Here is a 10,488-nt window from a genome sequence, read left to right as displayed (position 1 = left end):
ACCGCTCTTGCAATGCCTGTTCTACACCCGTCTCCTGTATTCTGCTATCAGCCTTTCCATGGGTATGTACGCATCAACCGATACGTATGCCAGCTCCCTGACAGTGAATAGTAGTGTCTGTAAATTCGCCACAGAAGTTTAAAATTATAGGATTTTTCACATTATAATTGGCATTCAGCACCCTAAGATTAATAAAAACCCTATGAATTTGATGCTTTACTAAAACTTCCAGCAGTTTCTCCTGACTTCCACCCCTCATATCTTAAAGCAAAGTAATTTTTTTTACAAATTATGTAGTAAACAAAATTATTCTTATAACACAAAGATAATTCTTCACTTAAAATGTTAAAATATCATTGAAATTATGCACACTGGTTTGCAGCCTTGATAGCTACTTTCTTTAACATGTGTTTTTCTAGTTGTCTATGAATACCTGACATGAAAAAGGGGGTTAGGCATTATGTACACATAAACATTATCCTACTAAAGAATATCTTTAAATAGGATTAATAATGTGAAGATTGTTCATTGAAATCATGTTAAAGATCTTTCTGAAAGCATATGGCTTCAAATTTTTACTTTTTGCAGATTATTATTATGAGTTAATCGCTACTCCTTATTTCTAAGATTCACTTTATAGATTCATATCTTATTTTCATAGCACCTCTTGACAGCCAATAGTTTTTAGTAATGAAAACAAAGACAGAACAAATAAATACAATAAAAAATGAAGTCTTTATTCTTTTGGCTCAACTGTAATGTGGTTTACTGTTCTTTATGGTAATAGCATTTTCCTGCATGCAGTTCACCGACACACAAGTCAATATTTTTGTAAAAGGAGGAGTCAACATCAAATTTTTGCTTGTGTAAGAAACACAAAATGTCCTGATGTGATCAATTATACAAGTTTGCTATTTAATTCCTGTGGAAAAGAAAACAACATTGTGGATCCCATATTATATTTAGAACAGTTCTAGTGCAGCATGAATCGACAAGAATAAGAATAGTCTATGTAAACAAACACTGGTAAAGATTTCATGAATAAAAGACTACCTTGAAACTTCTGATGCAGGCAGTGCTAGAATTTTAAACAAATCTTCCCCACCACATTTCAATTACAAGTTATATCTATTTGGAAGCAAGTGCATTTTGGAATCAGTTTGAAACTTATTTCACATTAAAATGTGTGCAAAAATACAGTACTAATAAAAAAGCAGAAACCTAAAGCTACCCCATTCTTTCCTTTGTTTCTTAGTTAGTGAAGTTCTTGAATTAAAAAGTGCTATGGATAGAAAGTAACAAAAGTGACAGTGACATCAACCTGAAGATAATTCTCATTTCTTATTTTATGTACAAAACGCTGAAAAATAAAATAAAATGGTATTTTTTACAATATTTATATTTTCTTAGAAAATTCTATCCATGTATTTTTCAACAGATTAAGCAGTTTGCAACATATCCTGTACAGTCTGACTATACACCGTACAGTAGTCACTTAAAATTTTAGAATGCAAAGCAAGAAGCTTTTAATTAGCTGCAAACTATTGCTTGATGTCATGAAAGAATGATGACCGATTGAACAATTTGTTTCACTTAACCACTGAGATATGGCTTCCCATATTAGACTTTTAACAGTGGAAGGAGTAAAATTACAGCAGCAAAGGCAAGATAAACATGCATCAGTGATAGCTTCCAAACTATCTATAATGGTACAGAATACTTCATATTAGCTGTTGAAAGCTTGCAAACTACACTTATTGTGGTACATATTTGATGCAATAAATATTGTGCACAGGTCATTATTTGTTTGCTCAAACATGCACCACGGGATAAAATAACTATTTACATAGACGGTACTTTTTTAATCAACACATACAATGTCAACCTTGCTGAGAGCAGAAGATGGCTAAACAATACTGCAGGGTGAAGCAGAACAACTTCATAATCCTTAGGTTTTGCAGGTTTTTGGTAAATTCAATTTCCCAAGTTCAGGTAAGCTGTTTTCTACGGAGTACTTAAAAACGGGCTCTTATGACCCTTAGTAAATTTTTTTACGCAGAGTTCGTTCAACTACAGTTAAATGACTTATGAAAAAATAAAACATCTGTTCTATTATTAGCCTCTATGGGACTTTACAGGCACATTAAGATTTGTCTGGATGGGATACTAGATGGATACTGTTAGTAAGCACCTCAAAATATAGAGCCACCCTGAAACATGGAAGTAGTCAGACTCTGCTGCTTTGTGCGACGTCATGTTTTTCCATGCATGAACTACAAGTGCAGCATGCCTTCATGCAAATCACTTCTGTCTGTACATTATAGAGAATCCGAGAGTAGAACACCTGGTTCTCGTACCCCCTTCCCCAACATAAAACCCATTTACAAAAATAGTCACATATAATAGTAAACAACCTGTGAATTAAAAAATGATAAGTTCACCAACACTGATTTTTGTAAAAATATGGCAAATGTGGCTGTTGAAATGCAAACAGTGGACACAATTTTTGTACTGTGTGTTTCATGTTCAACACAGAGATTCATAGGTTTGCACCTTTCTTTTGTAACTGGTCCCTACAGTCTGATTGGCCATTTTATCTTCTCTTCAGCAGTGTCAGCTGGTAATAAAAACAACAACCTCCTGTCAAGATGTTACCCTGTTTTACAGAGCTGCAGTTTGATGACGAGGGGTCACTGTCTTGTTATAGGCACTGACCTTTTATATATATATATATATAATTATATATATATTTATATTATGTAAAAACTGTCAGTTTGGCATGTACCTCCTACAGGAGTCCTGTTGACACAAATACATACTTTCTCAGGCTGTAAACAGTTTATCACAAATAGAATTCTGTGTTACTTTTTACTTTCCCTGCTGTCTTTACCTTTATCTTCTTTTTCTGATTTGTCTTTTTCATATTTATCTTTGTCTGGCTTTGTTACACTGTCATAGGATGGTGGGGAGGTTGTGGATGGGGTCATATCTGTTTTTTCTGGAGTGGAGTTCTCATTTAGTTTATCCATAATCATATCTTCTTTCATGGGCAGATCGTCCTCATCTTTACCTTTATCCTGATTAAAGATACATGAAACTTTTTTGACTTTTTGCCTTAAAAGATGACATCTGAAAGCACGCTGAATAATGACAGCAGATACCTCCTCCTGTTTTCGTTTTAATGTGGTTGTAATTGGTTCATAGGAGACTTTAGAAGGATTGGCCGCCATAAACCGATCTTCCATCTGTATTCTGAGGGCATCCATCTCCCCACTTTCCCCCAAAACCCGCTTTGTGAAAGCAAACAAGATGTCAAGGCAGTGAATTCTGTCACCGCTTACCATGGGCAGATCCATTGCAATAAGCTGGACTTTGTTTGGTTTTGCTATAAGAAGAGGAGGATCTAACGAAGCTGCAAAATCTGATAGTTTACTGAACTCTATGAATTGTGTTGCATCGGGATCAAACTTCTCCCAGACTTCATAGAACATCTCAAAGTCATCCTCACTCAAGGGTTCAGCGCTTTCTTCAGTAGCAACGCTGAAGTTCTCCAAAATCACAGCAATGTACATGTTCACCACTACCAGGAACGATATGATAATGTAGCTGACAAAGAAGAAAATCCCAACGGAAGGGTTGCCGCAGTCGCCTTTAACGGAGCTCCCCGGGTGGTCTTTATGGGGGTCACAGTCTGGCTCCCCACTGTTAAGAATTGGGGCTAGCAAACCATCCCAGCCAGCAGACGTGGTAATTTGAAAGAGGCAGATCATGCTGTTGCCAAACGTTTCAAAGTTGAACATGTCATCAATCCCAACTTCCCTCTTGACATAGGCAAAGTTGGACATGCCAAATATCGCATAGATAAACATGACCAGGAAGAGCAGCAGGCCAATGTTGAACAAAGCAGGAAGCGACATCATCAAAGCAAAAAGCAGAGTGCGGATTCCCTTAGCGCCTTTAATGAGGCGCAAGATTCGACCGATTCTGGCAAGTCGGATGACTCTGAATAGTGTGGGGGACACAAAATACTTCTCAATCATCTCAGCTAAGAACATACCTGTTGAAAACCAGATGAAATTAATAAAGAATATTATTAAATTTCAAAAACACTGCTAAAGATTTATCCTACAAACATTGTAGAACTTTAAAAAGAATAGAATATTTGAACAGATTTTAGGAATTAGCCATTCAGCTCTTTTTACAAGGCCTTTACAGTTTGGTATGCTTTGGAAACCCATAAATACCAATAGAAATTCTGATGTAATTTACAGCATAATGAAAAACTGCATCAATGACATTTCTAAGTATTAATTGTATGACTACATAAATGTGCAGATAGATGCAGAAACATATAAAATTTAGGACAAACTGATAACTAGTGTATGTAGACTAGCAAATGCTGAGACCAGAAGAACAGCTTTCTGTTTAACTGTAAGAAATATAATCTCAGTTAATCTAAGGAAAGATCATATTTACAGTAGTATTAAAATGCTGTGTAATCAAGTTATGGTATTCAAAGAAAATATGTAAGTTTGAAGAGAACTGCAACTTCTTAATCACACATGAAATAATGGACCACAAGTTTAGTATTAATGAAAAATCCAAACAAAAATGGCAAAACAAATTTGTATATAAGGAGCTCTGAGAAATTAAAATGACAGAAATTTTACTCAAGTTCTTTTAGGCTCTGTGCTATAGATAAAGCAAAGATTAGTGGAGCCATGTATTTATTACCACTTCTGCTTCAGCTCTGCTTCTCCAGTTGCTCACTCTAGCTCACACCTAAAACCTCTCAGAATCAAACAAAACTGAAGCAATCTAAGGGTTTACCCTGCTGTCTGGGGTGCTTGCATGCGAGCCTAACAGTCCCGCACAGATTTTGCTCTTGGATTTTGGATTGATGGACTCTTTTCCTGCACTTGCCACCATCAGTTTATATCAAAATTGACTTTCATGTGTGAGTTTGTTTCTATGCTGAGGAATTTCTACAGAACTCAGAACAAAGATCTAATTTCAGGTCCTAGAGAAATGAAAACCTATTGCTAAAAAGTTTCTTACTATACTGATCCATTATTTTATGGATAATATGAAATCAGAAGAAAGAAAAATTATGGTCAGACTTCCTAGTGACAATGTCGAACCAAAACAGAAATAGACTTTACATGCCAAAAATGTTTCAATTTTCACAGATTTAGTGATTTCATAAAAATGAATTTCTCTTACCTACTATAGAGAGAATCACAACCACAAAATCAAAAATATTCCAGCCTATAGTGAAGTAGTAATGGCGAAGTGAAATTAATTTCAGGACACATTCTCCAGTGAAAAGTACAATAAATACCAGGTTAATCCAATATAAAATGTTTTCCATGTCTTCACTCTGATCATCTGTTTCTACCATCATTGTGACCATGTTAAGGCAGATAAGTATCATGATACTGATATCAAATGCTTGTTTTGTTACAAAATCAAAGACCATGCCTTGGAATTTGTTCTGGGGGGGAGAAAAAATAAGATCCATTACGATATGCATTGGGTAAAATTTCTTTTTCAAAATCACTACAAATTATTTATATCTAATATGAAAGGGATTTCATGTCTTCCATGAATTCCTCCATTTGCATGAATTTTCCAGTTTGTATATGCATTTATATTTAATTTCTGTTTACAGCTACTGTGTTTATAAGCATCAAAAGATGGTTTCAAAATATGCACGCTACTTTTTTTTAAAGTTGCAAGGAGATTTTGCCACCCTGAACCAGTTAATTGTAACCTCTTGTGACACAGATTATTAACTGATGCCTAGCTTGGCAAAATTTGGATATAAGTAAGTAACGGGGTGATGTAAGCAGGCTGGGAATTAATAGCGCTTCATTTGATAGAAAACTTCACACTCTTCATGTCACCAAAATAACTTTTAGAACAATATCTTCCATTGCTCAGCTATAGAAAAATTTACTGATGGCTGGACTGGCCACTTAGCAGGTTACACAGTCCAAAGCAGAACTGCAGAGCTGGAATCGCTCTCTGCCCCAGCCAGACTCTGCTCTGCAGTGCTAGGGTAGCCCTGCTCCAGACCACAAGCATTGTATGGGTTGTGCAACAGGAATGTGAGGGGCAAAAGGACTGTTTTTCAAACAATGATAAGGTACCTTGCCCCCATACAGCAGTTTCAGAGTCTTCCTCAATGACTGAAAAAGCCTGTGCCCTAAGACTTTCATGTGTTTTGACAAATGCACTGCCAGATTTTATTGTTCTAGTCAAACCAGCATTTTGAAAAAATGCCACATAAAATGTCATTGCCACCAACAGAGAGAAAGGGGGGGGTGGAGCAAAAAAGGCAAAGTGTCCTCCAAATTCAGACTAGAAAAGAGAAAAAATAGGATTTCAGATGAGAAAGGCTTTTCTGATGTCACTTGGGTTTTTAGCTTACAACTTAATTCAGGCTGAGGCATAACTGAAACAAACCTGTTTTTAAAGAAATGTAAAAATAACATAAAATATTTTTATTCTTACTGCTGGTCGAGGTATAGGTTTTTGTGGTTTCTTTGAACCCAGTTTTTTCATTGCATTGTAGTATTTCTTCTGTTCTTCTGTCATAAAAATGTCTTGACCTCCAAAGTAAACCAAAGAGACAAAAACTGGTGACAACCACATATCTCTACCGATTACTTATAAATAAAGATACTGAACAGTAATAATCACTAGTGTTCGCATTCTCATCTGTGAGAAAAGTTAGGACAGACATAAAAAGACCCTTTTATTGTGATTATTAGCACTTTGTTAACAGAAGAATTGCTTTACATATTCCACTCTTAATGACTGGGAAGTTTTTTGAGAGGCCCTTGAATGTGCATTGTTTGTGGTAGACCTCTGCTCTTCTTTGGGGAGAGGGCTCGTACAGAGGAAGGAGAGGTGCTTTATCTTTCTTCTACTAAATTCCATCAGTTATTACAGAGGCACAAACTAATAAAATATTCCAATCCCCTTCTCTTTTTTTTTTTTTTCCTCTAGTCTAAATTTTGGCCAAATACCAAAGGAGAATTAGAAGGTATCCAGATGCTGATATTTCAGAACCTCTTCTTTCCCTTTTTATGAGTCTATTACAGACTTCAGCCCCAAATCCACATCTTTACAAAGATTACTATTTCATTAACCATGGACAGACATATGTTGTCACTTGTCCATCAAACCCTCATCAAGCAAAATCATATGCTTTAATAATGTAAACTATTTAATATGCAGAACACATAGTAATTTATCATAAAGTAGAAAAATAATATTTTAGAAATAAAGTTATTTTCTGTCAACCAAAAATAAGCATTTTTTTTTAGCTTTCTTTCCAGAATAATCATGAAGTACTTATCTTCTTTTTCTGCTGGTTGAAATTGTCTATGATGACACCAATGAAAAGGTTCAAAGTAAAGAATGATCCAAAGATGATAAAGATGACAAAGTAAAGATACATGTACAGGTTATCTTCATACTTAGGCTGATCCAAAACCTGCAAAAAAGGCATAGAAACTAAGCCTTAGTTTAACTGTGAGCAGAGAATCAAAAATCTGCTGAATAGAATTTAGGGCTCTGTCACTCTGATCTTTGCTTCTTATGGTCAAGTTCCCACATATCCATTCCACTGATCTTCAGTCTATGAAGTTACATTCTTGACAGAGAGCTTTGCTATCAAACCTCATATTACATTTAAGAAAATGTAACTGGCCTACATGAGCGTAGAATAAATACTGAAGACACAACTGGTTTAAACTAGTATAGTATCATCTGTCTGTGTCTACAGACAACCAGAAACACCAGTGTGTGAAGCTGCAAAATTTTCTGTGTATCTCATGAGAGGCCTCTGATGTGGGCTTGTGGAGCTTTCACTACTATAGGCACTTAGGAAACTGTGCTGGATTATGGAAGAGAAGCATCCAAGCTGTCTTTAGAGTAAGCACATGTGCTATACTACAACAGGCCTCCCGCTGTGAGTGTAGCTTACCAAAAAAAGCTGGAGTCCTACCAGTACAGTTTATTCAGTCATCTACTTAGAACTAGAGGACAAGTTGCACCAAGGGAGCAAGGGGAAGGCAAAATGGTAAGAAAAGGCACAGGCCGACTTAAGAATAGGAACTGTTCCCTGAAGAAAGGAGTCAGGCAACTTGGACAGCACAGTGGAAGTCTCAACTTTAAAACAAGATCAGTATTACAAAAAATATCTGTAATCTGTGTATTGGTGCCTCTTTCTAAATGCAAATAATGCCTCAGCGCACATAATGAGAGGAGGAAAAGGCATTTCATGGAAATAGTGGAATCTGCTGTGGAACAGAGGAATTTTGGTCCAACTGCACCATACAGAACATGGAATCCTTTAGGACTGCTCCTCTGCTTTCTTTGTCTCATATTTTTCCTATGGTTTCCATTTTCTTTAACTACAAACCCATAATAACTCCTTGTTCTCTCACTGTTACTGTTATTCCTGAAAGATGTTAAAAAATTACATTGTTAAATCTTGGAGCTCTTACAGTCAAAACAAATGGAGTCAAGGGGCTATACTTACATTACGAGAATCCACAGCCGCATACATGATATCCATCCATCCTTTAAATGTAGCCTATAAAGAGAACACTGGTGTTTACCTCATGCTTTTTCTGGAAAACAGCTTGTCAGAAACATGTTTAAGAGCTGAAGACCAAGTGTCCTTAGTGCTTATCATAAACACCACCACAGAGAAATGTTAATACGTAACTCTTGCCTTCTATTCTATGTTTTATTCATATATGAGAGTTGCAAGCAAATTCCAATATCTGACTATAGAGGACACAACATCTATTAAGAACTTTTATCCATTATGAGTTATATCCGATACAAAAGTTATTTTCTGTGTATGAGCAAAGTAGGTGTACTTGATACAGATTCAATGCAGCTAGGGCGAATTAGGTTTGAATTATGTATTTTTTCTCATAGTCAGCATAGCCTATATGCTTCATATTATTTCTGTAGAGCCATGGATTTATCCCACATTTTGTAATTCCAAACCAAGAAGAAACAAAATTTCTAAATGAAAAATTACTTTTTACTGTAACAATTGATATACAGAAAGATAAACAGAAATTAAGGAGTGGTGACTTACCACTTGAAGCAGAGAAAGATAACCAAGGCCTACATTGTCAAAGTTAACCTTCACATTCTTCCATCGGGCAGTTTCATTGTTTTTTATGAGCTCCTCACATTGACTATAGTTGTTGATTTGGCTGATATCAAATCTCTCATCAGTTGTAGTGTTAACACAGTAGTAAAATTTTCCAGCAAATAGATTTACTCCCATGATACTGAAGATCAGCCAGAATATAAGGCAAACAAGAAGCACGTTCATAATGGATGGAATCGCTCCTAACAGGGCATTCACAACCACCTAGTATATAGATGAAACCAAAGAGAAAGAGTGTAAGAACACAGGCACCAGTATGTTACAAATATTTCATCAGCCTTTCTTAAACACTCTATTTTAACTCTAATATCAGTGTTACTTTTTTTTAATTGTTGAGAGTAAGAAGTGAGAAAAGCAGTATAGAGGAAAGATAAAACATCAACATATTTAGGAGGAAAAACATACAAACAGTAGCTTTAAAGAATGAGAAAAAGAAGAACAAACAGGTAACGAGCTAAAAAAAAGCCAAACAGAAAAAAAATCTGCATTTGTTAATTAATTCTTTTTTGAATATTTACTTAATGTATGTCTGCCAAATTATCTTCATAATATTTCTAATGACTGATTGCATCAAACACAATAAATCTTTTTTTATTACATGCTTGCTAGACAAAGATTCAAAATCAATGTTGCTGAGCAAATCTTTAATTGAAAGTAATTTTAAGAGTTCTTTTAAATAAAAGAAAACTCAGGGATGTACGCATATTCATTCGGATGGTTCTACATAAAATCAGAAAAAGACATGTTCAAACCAGGAAGCCAGCTGAGTGTCTGAGCACAGAAAAGCTGGTAGCATTCAGACAAGTGGCAGATAAGACTTGAAAAAAGAAGAGACTTGATTTAATTCCCAAATTATTTTTTGGGAAAATCAGGTTTCAGGAAAGAAAACTATGAAAATGAGTTTATGTATGATGACAAGCAATGATTAAAAACATGCCAGAATAAAAATAAAATGGTGAAGAAAAATTAGGGAGAAAGTAGGTCCATTATGAATGAGAATTATTTCTTTAATGATAGAATTGATGAACTCCTAAACTAGTTAACTCCTATTTTAAATGTGTTTGTAAGTAAGTCTAAAATAGAGAACTTAATAACTATGGATCACCACTGCCAGTTTTGCCAAAACAACCAAATCAGGTCCTTATACCCTAATGAAGATTTTGTTTTAAAAATGCAGGACATTAGGTATTACATAGAAGAGATTATTTATAATTCATTTACTTTATATGATGTAGGTGCTACAGCAGATCCTCTAGCACACTATGCTATTTGTTTCTACTTGA

General features: G+C 35.3%; 1 protein-coding gene across 1 annotated transcript in view; it reads right to left on the bottom strand.

Annotated features, from left to right (window-relative positions):
- Positions 1-716: 716 nt before the first annotated feature.
- The window catches only part of LOC119152713 (sodium channel protein type 2 subunit alpha-like), an 80,890-nt gene continuing 71,118 nt past the window's right edge, over positions 717-10,488 (bottom strand). The window contains exons 22-27 of the mRNA XM_037398339.1: positions 9,128-9,409; positions 8,555-8,608; positions 7,367-7,504; positions 6,517-6,621; positions 5,224-5,494; positions 717-4,057 (exon numbers count right to left, since the gene is read on the bottom strand). Of these exons, the coding sequence (XP_037254236.1) occupies positions 2,862-4,057; positions 5,224-5,494; positions 6,517-6,621; positions 7,367-7,504; positions 8,555-8,608; positions 9,128-9,409 (2,046 nt within the window). The 3' untranslated portion in view covers positions 717-2,861. The remainder of the gene's footprint in view (positions 4,058-5,223; positions 5,495-6,516; positions 6,622-7,366; positions 7,505-8,554; positions 8,609-9,127; positions 9,410-10,488) is intronic.

Source organism: Falco rusticolus, chromosome 8 (genome assembly GCF_015220075.1).
Source record: "Falco rusticolus isolate bFalRus1 chromosome 8, bFalRus1.pri, whole genome shotgun sequence".
Classification (NCBI taxonomy): Eukaryota; Metazoa; Chordata; class Aves; order Falconiformes; family Falconidae; genus Falco; species Falco rusticolus.
The sequence above is the reverse complement of the archived record's forward strand: the minus strand, read 5'-3'. Positions and strand labels throughout refer to the sequence as shown.